General features: G+C 39.4%; 1 protein-coding gene across 1 annotated transcript in view; it reads left to right on the top strand.

Moving 5' to 3' along the window:
- Positions 1–13816, top strand: part of KNG1 (kininogen 1) — a 42489-nt gene extending 28673 nt beyond the window's left edge. Inside the window, exons 10-16 of the mRNA XM_042457529.1 lie at positions 184–356; positions 1001–1108; positions 3783–3864; positions 5550–5707; positions 8127–8234; positions 9306–9404; positions 12505–13816. Coding sequence (XP_042313463.1) covers positions 184–356; positions 1001–1108; positions 3783–3864; positions 5550–5707; positions 8127–8234; positions 9306–9404; positions 12505–13056 — 1280 coding nt within the window. The 3' untranslated portion in view covers positions 13057–13816. The remainder of the gene's footprint in view (positions 1–183; positions 357–1000; positions 1109–3782; positions 3865–5549; positions 5708–8126; positions 8235–9305; positions 9405–12504) is intronic.
- The last annotated feature ends 881 nt before the right edge of the window (positions 13817–14697 follow it).

Here is a 14697-nt window from a genome sequence, read left to right as displayed (position 1 = left end):
GGGGTCTGGGTTGCAGTTTGGGCACTCAGTCTGTAAAAGGTTCTCCATCACTGCCCTTTCCCAACCCCTCCTTCAAATATTATTCTTATTAATAATCTTACTTGTTTGTATATTGAACAGTGAAGCCGAATCTGTGTCTTTTGTCAATCCTGGCATAGTGTTTTATATTTGCTTATTTTTCAGGACCAGAAAAGGTGACCCGGTCCCACGCTAGATGCCTGGGTTGCTGGCACAACATAAACCGCAAGAGTGAGGAGTTAATCCCCATTATGAAGCGTGCTATACAACTGTTTAATAATGAAAGTCGTCAGCTCTACCTTTTTGATTCTATAGGAGTAGAAGTCGCTGCACGTCAGGTTTGTAGATCTCTTGTTATTATTAACCCTATTCATGTTGCAGAGTAGGTTTGTTGGGGTACATTTATGGCCTGATCTGCAAAACCTGGGTGTCCTGGAACCTCTACAGAGAAAGAGAATAAATTCCCCCCTCTCATTGCTTCATATAATCTACTTTTCAGATCTGCAGCATTAATAAAGCCTACTCTTGCTGGTGATGGTAATGATGCAATCTGTTCTACATGCAAATCATTTTCTGTTCTATAGCAGAGGTGTAACTACAGGGGAACAAAATGAGGCCTTTATACTCCCAGATATGAATTCTGTTCCTGCAATGAAATTTTCCTTCAGTCCACATATTTCTAGCACTGCAGAGAGTGAGACACTAGAACTCATATATTTGCTGTGGTTGCATTCCCTTGGTTAAGGTCACTAGTCTTTTCTTTGGATGCCTTCACTCTGTTTCTGAATGGGCAACTTAAGTTTGAAGTTACTGCAATGCAAGAAATTTGGGGACAGAAGGAGAGGGGGGTAGAATTCTTGTTGAGAGAGCCATGATTTTGTTTCCTTCTACCTACCATATCTTTTCTACACATGTACACGCTTCCCAGAAAAACAGGTATTTTAATAACTCACTCACATCCTCTTCTAAATATTTCTTCTAGCTGGTTGCTGGATGGAAATATAAATTTGACTACTGGATAAAAGAAACAAATTGTTCCAAAGCTGAATTTTCAGATCTAACTCCTGATTGCGCAATCTCTCCACCAGGTGTAAGTGATCTTCTTTATACATATTGATACATGGATTTATATCACATCTCAACGGTGAAATGTTTTGAGAGTTCAAATGCATACCCCCAAGATATTGTATCTTAAGAGGTCAATGGAAATGTATACTATGGCCCGGTACATACCTTCTTTTGGGTCTGGGCTGGCAGTGGCCTTTTTTCCGCCAGAGGGAAGTCACAGCTGCCAAATTGCACGGTTTCCCACTGGCAGAAAAAGAACCCACAAAAAGCAGGTTCTTTGTGCACTGCCATTGTGATCCCCAAGTGCGCCAATGGCGCACTTGTCACGTCACAAGTGCGGCACGACATGCGGATGCAATGCATCCATCACGTAACAATGGCAGCGCCCATATACATGGGGCACCACTATTGTTACGTGCGGTTGCTGTGTGGTCCCTTAACCCTAGTACTCTGCCAGCACGGCGCATTTGGCGCATCTGTACCATGCCTATATCTGTAATATAAGGTTTATTTACACGTATGTGTGTGTACAGAGAGAGAGACTAGGAATGAGGATACTGTCATTCCTCCTATGTTTACTCTTCCTTCTTCTGAGTCTAAACCTGCTCTTTGTATGATATTTTCTGCATACAATTGAACAAGGTGGTAGCATGCAGCCTTGCCTGACCCCTTTGCCAACTGGAAACCATTCTGTTTCTCCATATTCTGATCTAACAGTTGCCTCTTGTCCTAAGTATATGTTTCTCATCAGGACAATCAAATGTAGTAGCATTCCCACATCTTTAAGAGCATTCCATAGCTTTTTGTGATTCATGTGGCCAAGTGCTTTGCTATAGTCTATAAAGCACATCCTGTTTTTCTTTCGGAATTCCTTGGTGTGCTCCATTAGGCATCGTATGTTTGCTATGTGGTCCCTAGTGCCTCTGCCTTTCCTAAACCGTGCTTGTACCTCTGGGATTTTTCTCTTCATATATGATTAGAGTTATGTTGCCACTCTCATTCCCATTTCTTCACTTGGGAAAACTGATGAGGAGAAATTCAGGAGAGCAGGGAGAGATTTGACCAAGGCTCCAAAAACATCTGACCAAAGATAAGAGCAGAACTCCTGTCTAACTACTGGACTACATCAATTTCCACTCAGGACTGTTTGATGTGCAGCCAAAAGCAATTCAGGAAACAGCTGTCTAATAAGTTCTGCTTTTCCTCTTAAGAGAAGAGATGCATTGGCATGGTTGCCAACAAAAATAAAAAGACAGCAAGCAATTTAAGTTCAAATAGAGATTTCCATAAAAAGGAACATGTTCAGTAATCCTCTGCAGTACATATCTGCGATGGAGTCAGTGAGAGGGAAGCTTCAAGTGGAAATGTCACACAAATGATGCAGGCAAATAAACAGACAGATATATATCCCAGCAAGGCTTACCTGGAATTTACCAGCTAATTCACTGTGAGAAAGATCTTTGTGTTAAGAAAATAGCAGATTTGCTTGTTCTTCCTTTGCACACCTTAACTTATCCCTTTTCCTATTAGTTGTTAGGGCCAAGATTATTTTTTCTTACACAAAGGAATACCTTTTAAAGATTTCAAGGAAGTAAGTGTGTTAGTATTTTGCAGCAAAAACAAAAACAAAAAACAGGTTCTAGTATCTACCCTTAAAGACTAACAAGTTTTATTTGCCACAAGCTTTTGCGGAGTGTACCCTGCTACATCAGATCCATGGAGAGTTACCTCAGCTGGCAAATATTTATGCACATGCTTATAATGGGAGGATGTAATGAATGATGTGAGTGGGAATGGAAATATAAAAGGAAAAACATTTATCATTTCCATAACTGGGATTAAGAGATAACAGTGGGGTGGGAGCTCAGACGTCTTGCCACAGTTGAGTTGCTCAGCAGGTACATTTTAGTGGAAAGTCAAATAGCTGAAAATTAGTTTAAAATATGGTCATTTTCTACTTACAATAAAATATTTATTCTATGTTTCTGAAAGAAATCAGACCATGCTTTTTCCTCTTCAGTTACTGCTATTTGCCATGCTGACTGGGAGATTCTAGAAGTTGCAAGATAGGCAGACAGACAGACAGACAGACAAACATTGTTGTTGTGTGACGTTAAGTCATTTCCAACCTATGGTGATCCTAAGGAGAACCTTCACAGAGTTTTCTTGGCAAGATTTGCTCAGAGGAGGTTTGCCATTGCTTTTCCTGAGGATGAGAGAATGGGACTTGCCCAAGGTCACCCCGTGGGCTTCATGGCTGAGCTAGGAATTGAACCTTTGTTTTCAGAGTCGTAGTCCAGAACTCAAACCACTATGCCATGCTGGCCCTTAGATATATAAAAATAAAACCAAACCTTTTCCTAATTCTGAAAGGTACTGTTCACGCTGCACAGTGATAACACTTTTGGTCACTTTAAATGCCATGGCTGTATCCTGTAGAATCCTGGAATTTGTAGTTTATTGAGGCACTAGAGCTCTCTGACACAAAATTATAAATGCCCCATATGTAAACCGCATAGCCCTATAAGGTTGAGTCATGACAGTTAAATGGCTTTAAAGCACAGTACTGTGATAATATACTGTACCATGAAAGAGACCACTCAGAGTTTGAGACCTAGACATCAAGAGGCCAGGTTTGCTTTTGTGTTCAACACTCTTCTCATCTTTCCTTTTCCTGCTTTTTTGTCCTCCTCCAGCACATGGGCAGCTGTCATGTTGAAAGCTACGTGGACTATAGAAACATGATTATAAATCTTGAACAAAAGTGCCAGATTGAAGGTTTGTGACTGCCACTTCCTTGACTCATAAACACAGGGATTGCCCTGGCAAATTCACATTTATGTAATTTGGGGCCCTTCTAAAGTATGGTGGGGTCTCCCCCCCCCCAATAGCTTATAAAGTCTTTGAACAGGGCTGGGACTCACCAGACATCAGGAAACAACCATGATCATCACAACCACTAAAAATGGTGGTGGGGGATGATGGGAATTGAAGTCGAACAAAATCTGATTAACCACTATTGCCTTGGCACATCTTTGTCCAGACTAGCACCCTCTAAATGTATTGACTGTCCCATCATTTCCAAACAGGAGAGATGTAAACTCAAGTCAATTCACTTGGACTTAAGCTGGACTCAAGTCACTTCAATGATTTGACTCAAACTTGATTTGGCAAAAATGTTATTGTGACTCGACTTGACTTAGAATTATATAGTTTTAGTAGCTATGGTCCAAAACACACTACAGAAATAATCCAGTTTGAGGCCACTTTAACTGCCCTGGCTCAATGCTGGGGAATTCTGGGAATTACAGTTTTGTGAGACATTTAGCTTTCTGTCTCAGAGAGCTCCGGTGCCACAACAAACTACAATTCCCAGATTTCCCTAGCACTTAAAATGGTCTCAAACTGGATTATTTCTGCAGTGTGTTTTGGGCCTGACTTGCTTGCGCCATTCACTTTGAGAAGTAGGCAAAACCCACCCCCAGAGCACAGGACAGATTCCTTGGAAGGAGCCAGTAAATGTGTTAGGCAATGGACCTGAGGCAGAAGGATCCTGCTAAAAGCTTTTGAAAAACTTTAAAAGTATCAATTCTTGTGCAGCAGAGACAGGCTGCCAAGCAGACCTCAGGCACCATCTCAAGCCCATTGTCAAATGCAGTTGCTGTTCCCTCCAAATAATGCACTTCACCTCCTTTTTTTCTGTTAAAGTTGGCTCCCAGACTTTAGACGCAACTTGAGACTTGACTTGAAAGTATCTTGCAAGAACTTGAGATGAGACTTGAACTAAAAGGTATGAATACATCATTGCCAAACAGCACATCTACTGATCATGGTGTTTGGCAGTGATGGCATTTATAGTGCTCAAGAACTTAGAAATGTTGCTTTTTGACTACAGCTCTCAGAATTCCCCAGATAACACAGCTGCTGGGTGCAGAATTCTGGGAGCTAAAGTCCAAGAACAAATTCAGTAGTAAAAGTTCTCGTTCCAACACATCTGGAGAATGTTAGAAAGACTGTATGAGTCCTCTTCTAACTCTATGGAGGCAAAGTGCCCAAATCCCATGCAGATAAGGTGTTTAAATCCTGGGAAAATCCCGCAGAAGAGGGATCGTTTTCAGACACACAGGGGGCATTGAGCATTAACGCAACATTAACCCGCATAGAAAGTGGGGAAAAGAGTTGTTCCCAGTCCAGATGGATTAGTGCTTCAAGAATGATGTGTGGTAAGACACAATAAATCATCCTAGCACTAGGAACATTGCATGGACACAACAGTACAACACAAAACTGCACTCCAAATAGCATAGAACAAGTCTTCAATAAGATGGGTTTCAATACAACTGAAAATTTGCCCGAGGAAGACGATCCAAGAATTGAAAATTACATAAGATTCAAGACAGGCACTCCTTGGGCTTTGATCAAATCTATAATTTCTGGTTTTGTTTTTTGTTTTGTTTTAACAGTAGAAAACGGTGAATATTGTGCTGGCTGTCCCAAGTCAATTCCAACTGATAGTCCACAGCTGAAGGAACCACTGTACCTTTCTCTGGAGAAGTATAACAATGAAAGCAACCATAAATACTTTTTTAGAATTACCAACGTAACAAAAGCTACAGTCCAGGTCTGAACTCTGCTGCTACTGTTCTCTTTCAATTTAGTTAAGAAAATCAGGTTCGGATTAGGGCACTGTTCAGTATGAATGTTTTTATCTTATTTATCTTATTTATTAAAATATGCCACCCTATGTCATGGCAGGTTGGGGGGGGGGGACATGTGTAAAATCAATTTTAACAGTTTAAAACAATTTGCAAAAACAGACTAAAAATATATTAAACAATTTAACACAACTTAAAAGCTCAAAAGTGTTTAAAGCCATGTACATATGTATATGTTGGAAGGTTCTCTTAAGATTCAAAGGCTTTATTAAAAAGCCTTTGTTTTAACTGCGTACCAGAATAGAACCAACATTGATGCCATTTCAGAAATCGGGTGCCACAGCAGAAAAGGTCCTTTGTCCTGTCTTCCCACAGTGCGTTGGTCCTACTGTTGGGAGACAGAACCTGCTGCCACACTGCAGAATTAAAGTAGTTTGACACCATTTTAACTGTCATGGTTCCATCCTATGGAATCCTGGGATTTGTAGTTTGCTGTAGCACTAGAGCTCTCTGACAGGAGGAGGCTAAATGTTTCACAAAACTACAAATCCCAGAATTCCATAGCATTGCTCCAAGACAGTTAAAATGCTATCAAACTGCATTAATTCTGCAGTGTTGATGCAGCCAGAGGCAGGCCATTCCAGTAGACTATTGTTCTTGTTGTGGTGGTGGTTAGTGCCCCACTTCTTCCCCAAAATTGGGACTTAAAGCATCCTACAATCTAAAAACACAGTACAATTTAAATCCTTCAAAAGTGGCAATTAAAATGGAATTAAACTATTGATAAAAAGCACTTAAAAACCATACATTTTAAAATAATATAATGCCCTTCAGTCTTTGGGCAGGTGTCTATCAGAAAAGGCAGCCTGTCAGATACTGGGGTCCTAAACTGTGTAGAGAATGTGTGTTTTTTACCAAATCCATTTGGTTATTGCAGAAGTGATGCCCAAGGGCCAAAGGACATCTATATTGTTCATTCATGTCATACTGTTACCAGGGTTGAATTCCAAATCTGTATTTGCAGTAAATTTAAGGTTTCCTTTCTAGCTTGAAATGGGCACCTTCCACTAATCCAGCCACTGTTTTTGAATAAGAAAATGTAACATTTACATAGGTTTGTAAAACAAGGATGAGCAAAACACACCTTGCAAGTGACAGGTGTCACTCCAACCCCAACATTCAGAAACATAGCACTGTGGAAAAATTTTCACTATTCTTGGGATATTGCCACATTACAAAATTATACTACTTTGATATCACCTTAATTGCTCCAGTTCTATACTGTAGGACCCTGGGATTTATAGTTTAGTGAGGAAGTAAAACTATCTGGAAGAAAATTCTAAATATCTCACAGAACTACAGATCCCTATATTCTACACTATGGAGTGAGAGCAATTGAAATGGAACCAAAGTGCTATAACTGAGCAGTGTGAAAGAGACCCTGGTAGTTAGAGACTGGAGAAATGGTTTTAGGGTTGTGAGTTGTAAAGTTTTGACCCTGTGTTTTTGTGCATAATGATATACAATTCAATGGTAAACCTGTTTGGGTTTGACCACATTAGAAATGCAAAAGAAAAGAAGTAGAAACAGATTATGATATGTTAAATGCTTAATTGTTTTGGATATATATATTGGGCCGTGCTTACCTTTCTCCCTCTGCTTCAGGAATGAAGAAACATTTGGTTCTCCAGATACTGCTGAATGCCAATTCCTACCAGCCATTACCAGGATACACAACAGTAATGGATAATGGGAGTTGTAGTTCAACACCATCTGAAGCTCCACTTCCCTTTAGTTGATGAATGGTCCAGTTCAAGTTTAAGAATAAAGAAACCTAGGAGGGGACTACTGAGGCCTGGAAGCTGCCTTTCAAACCATAAGTGGTTGAGGTTGTAAATAGGCTAAACACAGCCTTCCAGATGTTACTGCACTCCTGCTCATGCAAATAGTCATGTGAAGTTGATTAGAGTCCTGCATATGTGTAAGCCAGAGATTGAAAAGTTGTACTTTTTGGAGTACAGCTCCAGTTGTGGCTGTGGGTGATAGTTCTCATAGTCCAGAGCTTGGGGTTTTTGTTTTATTTTTGCTAAACTCTCAGAATGCTATGCTGTTTGGGAGATTTTGGAAGTTGTCATCCAAATCTTTCCAAGCTCTAGGGCAAAGCAGCACACAGTGGAGAGATGGCATAACAAGGTTGATAAAACAAATGGCCTTAACGCAAAGCATGTGCCTCTGTAAGTTTACACTCACACAAGACATCCCTTCCCCATTCTTCCCAGGGTCATGGTACAGGACATATTTTGTTTTCCATGGTTGAAGTTACTCTGACTCTGTTATAATAAAAATGTACAGCAATGGCTAGTGATCTCTCTGCTTGGGTTTCAGATTGTGGCTGGAGTAATGTATCGGATGGAGTTCAGAATTAAGGAGACAAATTGCTCCAAGGCAGAGGTTCATAAACTGAGTGACAACTGTACAATAAAAGACACAAGTGTAAGCTACTGGAAGAAGTTCCAATATTCTATTTCAAAGAGCTGAAACTAATCTTAAATGCACAATCTTGAATGCAACAGTGAAATGTGTGTTCTTGCTTTTTCAGAAATTTCATCTTGATCCATGTAGCTTTTCAGCTTTGATTTAAACTTTTTTTGCAGCACAATCCTACACTTGTCTATTCATTGAGTCAACAGGACTCACTCCCAAGTCAATGGGTATAGGACTGCAGTCTTAGACTCTTGGTTAAGTCACAGCGCTATCTTTTGCAGTAATATTTCTAAATAATACAGAGCCAACATTTGCTATTGCAATATGTTCCTGTTGAGTTAAATTTACTTTCTCTTCACACACACACACCCATTACAACTGGTCATAAAACAAATGAACTTTTTGGAATGATAAATAAAGTAATACCTCATTTCCTTTATCACGTTCTTTCACTGTCTAAAGGTTTTAATATCTAAGGTCTCACCATAAAATGTTTGATAAGTGTCTGCCTTTTTAAGTTGTAATAAGCTTTAGTGCTTACAGACTTGCAAGGTTTTAATGTTTGTAATTATTTGTTTCATAAGGTAAACGTTTTTGACTTTACATTCATCCCTCCTTTTCCACAGATTCTTTATCAACAGATTCAAGCATCCACTGCTTGAAAATATCACACACACACACACACACACACACACACACATATATATATATATATATATATAAACATTTTACTATCCATTATATTTAATGGGACTTGACAGGGAGTCCTGGAACCAAACCCCAGCAGATACCAAGGGCCCACTGTCTTTATGTTAAGCTAATAATGTTGCTAATGTTAAGCTACTGAGATCAGAGTTTAACAACTATTGTGGAGTGCAAGTCAAATGATATTGTGTAGAGCTTATATCCTGAGATTATTAAGGAAGTTGGGTTGCTGTTTTTTAAGTAATGTTCTGAAGAAAGAATGAAAAATCAATAGTTCCACAAAAAATTGCTCAGATTTTCAGGACAGAGCTTCAGTGATTATATGGCCCGTTTTGTTTCATCTTGCATTTGTGCTCAATTTTGTTTTGGTGACAGGCATCACACTACTGTCGAAGCTCTGTGTGGGAGCAACGCTGGCAAAAAAAAGTTGTCGTTGCAATCACAGTTTCATGTTCGATGGAGGCACCTACAATGGTATGAAAATACATCTCTCCACCCCACGGACCACCTGTACCCCCTGATTCACATAATTAGCAATGTGTAATTGGAGAAAGATCAGTGCAGTTCCCAAAGAGTTAGTAATGAAACTCATTCATATCCTACAATGAAGAAATAAGGTAAAGTAGGGATTTTATAGCAGTATATGGTGAAGATATCTTGGCAGGACACAAGCTCAGATACAGACATTAACCTGACAATCTAATGAATCCTCTAAGAGTTTTTGGCTGCATTGTGAGTTTACTGATTTCATCAGAGCTAACAAAGTAATGAGTTGCAAATAACAAATCAATCAATAGGACTGTAACATAATAAGAGAGGTCTTCACTCATTTTTCTGGTGTAACTGTCTTTCTTGCTGGCATAATTACATGGAATATGTGGGCCTCACTACTTAGGTGTGTTTCGTACCATAAGCCAGCAGGTTTTAGCATTCAGATATCCCTTTTAAGTAGTAACATCCCTTTACTTGTTAAATAATGAAATAATAACTACTTTTGAGGTTTCTTTAACATTGTCACTCTAACACTTTTAGGGATCTTGGAACCATGACAACAATTAACTACTTTTAAAGGGGGCTTTCCCAAGCTCAGCTTTCAACCAGAAATTATTTTGCACATCTATATAGGGTTGGAAATCAGTGCAAATGCTACTGGAAACTGTGTTTGTCATTATCATAGTCGTTGTTGTGTCCAAGTAATTTCCTACTTATGGCGACCGTTAGGGGAACCTATCACAGGGCTGTCTCTGCAAGATTTATTCAGAAGAGGGTTGTCTTTGCCTGCCTCTGAGGCTAAGAGAGTGTATATAATTAATTATTTATAAATGTGCACCAAATACAAAATAGCAAAAAGGATGAGCTGGGACTAAAATGCCCAGAATCTCCTAGCCACTATGGCCAGTGAATATGTGGCTGCAGGATTCAGGAAGTTTTAGTCCCACGTGTTGGAAAAAACAAAATGTATTGCAGCCATTTGTTTCCCCCAAAGCTCTGGGAAGAAAAAAAAAACCCTGGATGAAGATGAAAGGTGGTTGGCTCAGCTGAAACCACATTCAAACAAGACAATATTTTGACTGGCTGGTCACTTTTTTTTCCAAATATGTATGAAAATGATTAAATAAATAAATAATGATAATGACAGTCATAACTCATCTTTTTTTTGGTCACTAGACAAGCCTTAGCATATTTTTGCTAGTCAAGGAACTCCAAATTTTAGACAAGGAAGAACTTTTTCCCCCCTTGATCCAATTTACAGATTAGGCTGTGATGATCAGAAACACTGACTGTCAATTTATTGTAGACCAAATTTAAGGACTTAGGTGACAAAGCACTTGCAAGTAGCAGGAAGAAACATCAAGGTAAAACTCTCATTAGTCAGACCAGAATTAGGAAAAATTAATTTTTTAAGACCACAGCTCCCAGAAACCCATGGTCATTAATGTTTTACCTCTGCAAGATAAATGTGTGAATTGAAAAAGGTACTGTCTCGTGCCACTGCAAGGCACTACTGGACATTTCAGTTTAGAGAGGTTGTCTCCCATGTTGGTTGAGGGATTTGGAGAGCTGTAGTCCATAAAAGTAACTTTCCTAACTATTTCAAATCCACAAAGCAGTTTTCAACTCCATGGAAGCACAGAAACAAAATTCCTACCTCACATTTTTTACTTCATGAACATCCTGTGAGCTTGCGATACACCTTCAAGACATCCAGGGAATAGCAGTCATCCCCTTTCTGGAGTAGTTCTTGCAGCCTTCAGAGCTAAAATCAAGGTGCATTTTTCTTATGAAGCCCTGTCATATCCTAAACCCAGTCCCAACACATCTGAGAGACCTTTTCTTCTGATCTGCCAAAGATTACTGAACACGGCAAAAGGCCATAGGTATAATGGCGGAACAATGGATGCAAGCTACAGGAAAAGAGATTCCACCTCAACATTAGGAGGAACTTCCTGACAGTAAGGGCTGTTCGACAGTGGAATGCACTCCCTCGGAGGGTGATAGCGTCTCCTTCCTTGGAGGTCTTTAAACAGAGGCTGGATGGCCATCTGTCAGGGATGCTTTGATTTGGATTTCCTGCATGGCAGGGGGTTGGACTGGATGGCCCTAGTGGTCTCTTCCAACTCTACGATTCTATGATTCTATGATAAAGAACAAACACAGTGCAAGGGAGGAAGAGGAGATCATTTGTGGACCGTGGAACCATCTTTCTGTTGACACTATGGGCACACCTGTACTATAAACATATATACATTTTAAAACTCTGATTTAAATAATCCTATGAAGTGCAGATAGGTTAATATGCTGAGAATTCAATTAGATATGTGGAACTGCTCTCACAAAGCTACCATTCACTAGATTTTTGATTGCCACTATATTGGTATTGCTTATTGTTATTGTCTGCTTTATATGGTTGGGGGGCTGGGAAGGGATTAGTTTGTTTTTTATTGTATTTTTATTGTACTTCCACTGTTGTTAGCCACCCGGATTCCTTGCTGATTGGGCAGGATAGAAATAAATTATTATTATTATTATTATTATTATTATTATTATTATTATTATTATTGCTTAGGAAGACCAAACAACATTTAAACCAGTTTTATGTTTATTGCATAGATGTACTCTCAAAAAGCTGAACAAAGTTTAGAAGTGTCCTTGGTTTAGAAGGAACATGGGGAAGGAACATTTTCTGGATTCATGTGCATCTGCACCGCAAAAACAAAGAAAAGAATCAACACCATTTTAACTGCTGTGGCTCCATCCTAAAGAATCCTGGGATTTGTAGTTTTGTGAGGCACCAGTACTCTTTGGCAGAGAAGGCCAAAAACTTTGTAAAACTACAAATCCCAGGATTCCATAGGATGGCACAATAACACTTAAAGTGGTGTCAAACTGCATTATTTCTACAGTGTACATTTACCCTCAGTCTGATCAGAGAGTCAGTAATTGATATACATTTGATTCTATATTGGTAGTTACTATAAGTGTAATGTTTGCATGTTATTACACATTCTTGACTTTCAGGATGCTTTGGGCAATTTCAAGTCAATAAATTAAGCATATTATTGCGGTTTTCCAGATGTATTTTAGGAGGCCTCCAGGTTTCACCCCTTTCCGAAAGGCTGCGATCATTGCACAGGTATCCTCTACTGGAGCTGCACACACAGCTGAAGAAAAGTTAAGTGATACTGAAAAGCCTGGACGTGGACATGGACATGGCCACAAACATGGACATAAAAAGCCAAAAACTAAGTCTTCTGAGGAATTACAGGAAGATGCAGAAAAGCAAGATGAAATCCTGCCCACAGCTTCAGACCCCCAAGAGCAAGAGGAAATTATAACAACAAATCTAGATGAAAGTTTTATTGGGCACCCATTGAAACATAGCACTGTGCCTCCATTTTCTCTTTTTGACCGACTGCCAGATCTGCCAGAACCCCCTGCTCCAAAATGCCCAGGAAAACCATGGAACCCTATTATACTTCCCACAACACCTCTCCCAGACCCTAGGGACTTTGTGCTTGAAGATCTTCTGCCTGGGGAAGGTGATGCAGCTGAACCCCAGGAAACAGCTTCAGCCACCATCCAGACATACAATAGAGATTTTGATCTTGGAGATGCTCTGTCCTAAATCAAAATCCAGTTTTTTTCTTCAGGAACTCCTAAAAGCTTGCAAAAGTTAAGGTGAAGAAATTCTTGGAACTTTAAGGCTGCATACAAGCATAACATTAACATGAGGAGTATAGGCATGGTGAGCTTGGTTTCCTCCTAGGTTTGCAACAGAAATGGCAGGTGCACAAAGCAAGTGTTTAAATGTTAATTCAGATAGCAATCATCTCTCTTTCCACAGCATGTTTAAGGGGAATTGTTTTTTTTTATTTTTATCTATTTAAACATTCGTTACTTTTCATTTTATAAAAAATAGAGGGGGGGTTGTTAAAGTGGATTTTATAAGTTGCCAAGCTGTTCCAGAGAAGGGCAGGGTGAAGAATCACAATGTCACTGGTGCCTCCCAATCAGAAGTGGCTTCTATATCAAATGTGCAGAACCACTCATCCCTGTGGTTAAACCTGTGTTTATTTGAACAGAAGGTGATCACTGTACTTCTATATCAGCCACACTGGTCAAATAATGTTAAGTTTTGCCTGCAGCCTTTGTTAGCCAGTCATTTTCTGAGATAATGCAACTGTGACCTTAGCTTGCTTCTGGCATCTGATTGCTATTTTGTTCCTGATATATTGCAAATAATTTTATTATGCCAGTAGAGCTATACTAGAACTGAAATGTCAAATACGAAATGCATAATGTAATCCACTCTTTCTGTTATGCAGTAAATCTGTCTGTACTCTCTTCCTTGGATCTAGCAAATAAAAATCAAGCATCAAACATTATCGTACTGAAGATCAGTTAACTGGAAAAGTGACAAGACTTGGCCAAAAACAATAGATTCCTGTATAGAATAGATTTCTGTTTATGAGGCCGGTGTTTGTATCTTATACAAGTTCCACCTTCACTTTCTGTGTCACACAATTAGAAATATAGCACTCTTGACATTTGAAAGAAAATGTTACTGGATGTTCATTCTCCTATTCAAACGTTTCATGGTTTGAAGCTTCTCTATTACATACCATCCAGACATTCAGATTGTGTTAAAGGTGACTTTTTTCCCTTCAAAAATTTAGGAAGTCAACACAGAGCTCACAGAGCTGCAAATTCAGTTACATAAATCACAATGCTAACTGTCTTTATTATCCTGCTGCCACCGGAAAATATCCAAATTAAAAAAGAGAAACATCCCCCAAACTTTTATAAAAGCTCGGGTTAATGGTTTGAAAGCACAACCGATTGGGAACTGCAAAAGAGATATATTTGGCGGGGGAGGGGGTCAAAAATTAATTTGCATTAACTTTCAGAAGGAAAGGGAAACATGCACTTCACTAATGAAATTATATGAGTTCAATTGCAGTGGAGGTCCAGATGTCAGGACTGGGCTCTATTTCGAGACATCAGCACTACTTAAAAATGCTGTGAGAGAAGTGTTAGGACACAGGGATGTTACCCCTATATGGGCAAAAAATTAATTGGGAAGAAATTCTGCAGACATTTGAGTGATTGGTTTTTCCTCACTTGATTGATGCACTGCCAAGGACAACTTCATCCTTCTGCTTGAAACAAGCCAGCATTTCTATAGTTTGGCCATTAGATGGCAGCTTATTCTGGGCTTATTCTAGAATCTCTCTCTCTTCTCTCTCAGCTGTGTTGGTGTGTGTTT

This window comes from Sceloporus undulatus, chromosome 3 (genome assembly GCF_019175285.1).
Source record: "Sceloporus undulatus isolate JIND9_A2432 ecotype Alabama chromosome 3, SceUnd_v1.1, whole genome shotgun sequence".
Lineage (NCBI taxonomy): Eukaryota > Metazoa > Chordata > Lepidosauria > Squamata > Phrynosomatidae > Sceloporus > Sceloporus undulatus.
This window is presented reverse-complemented; position numbering and strand designations above follow the sequence as displayed.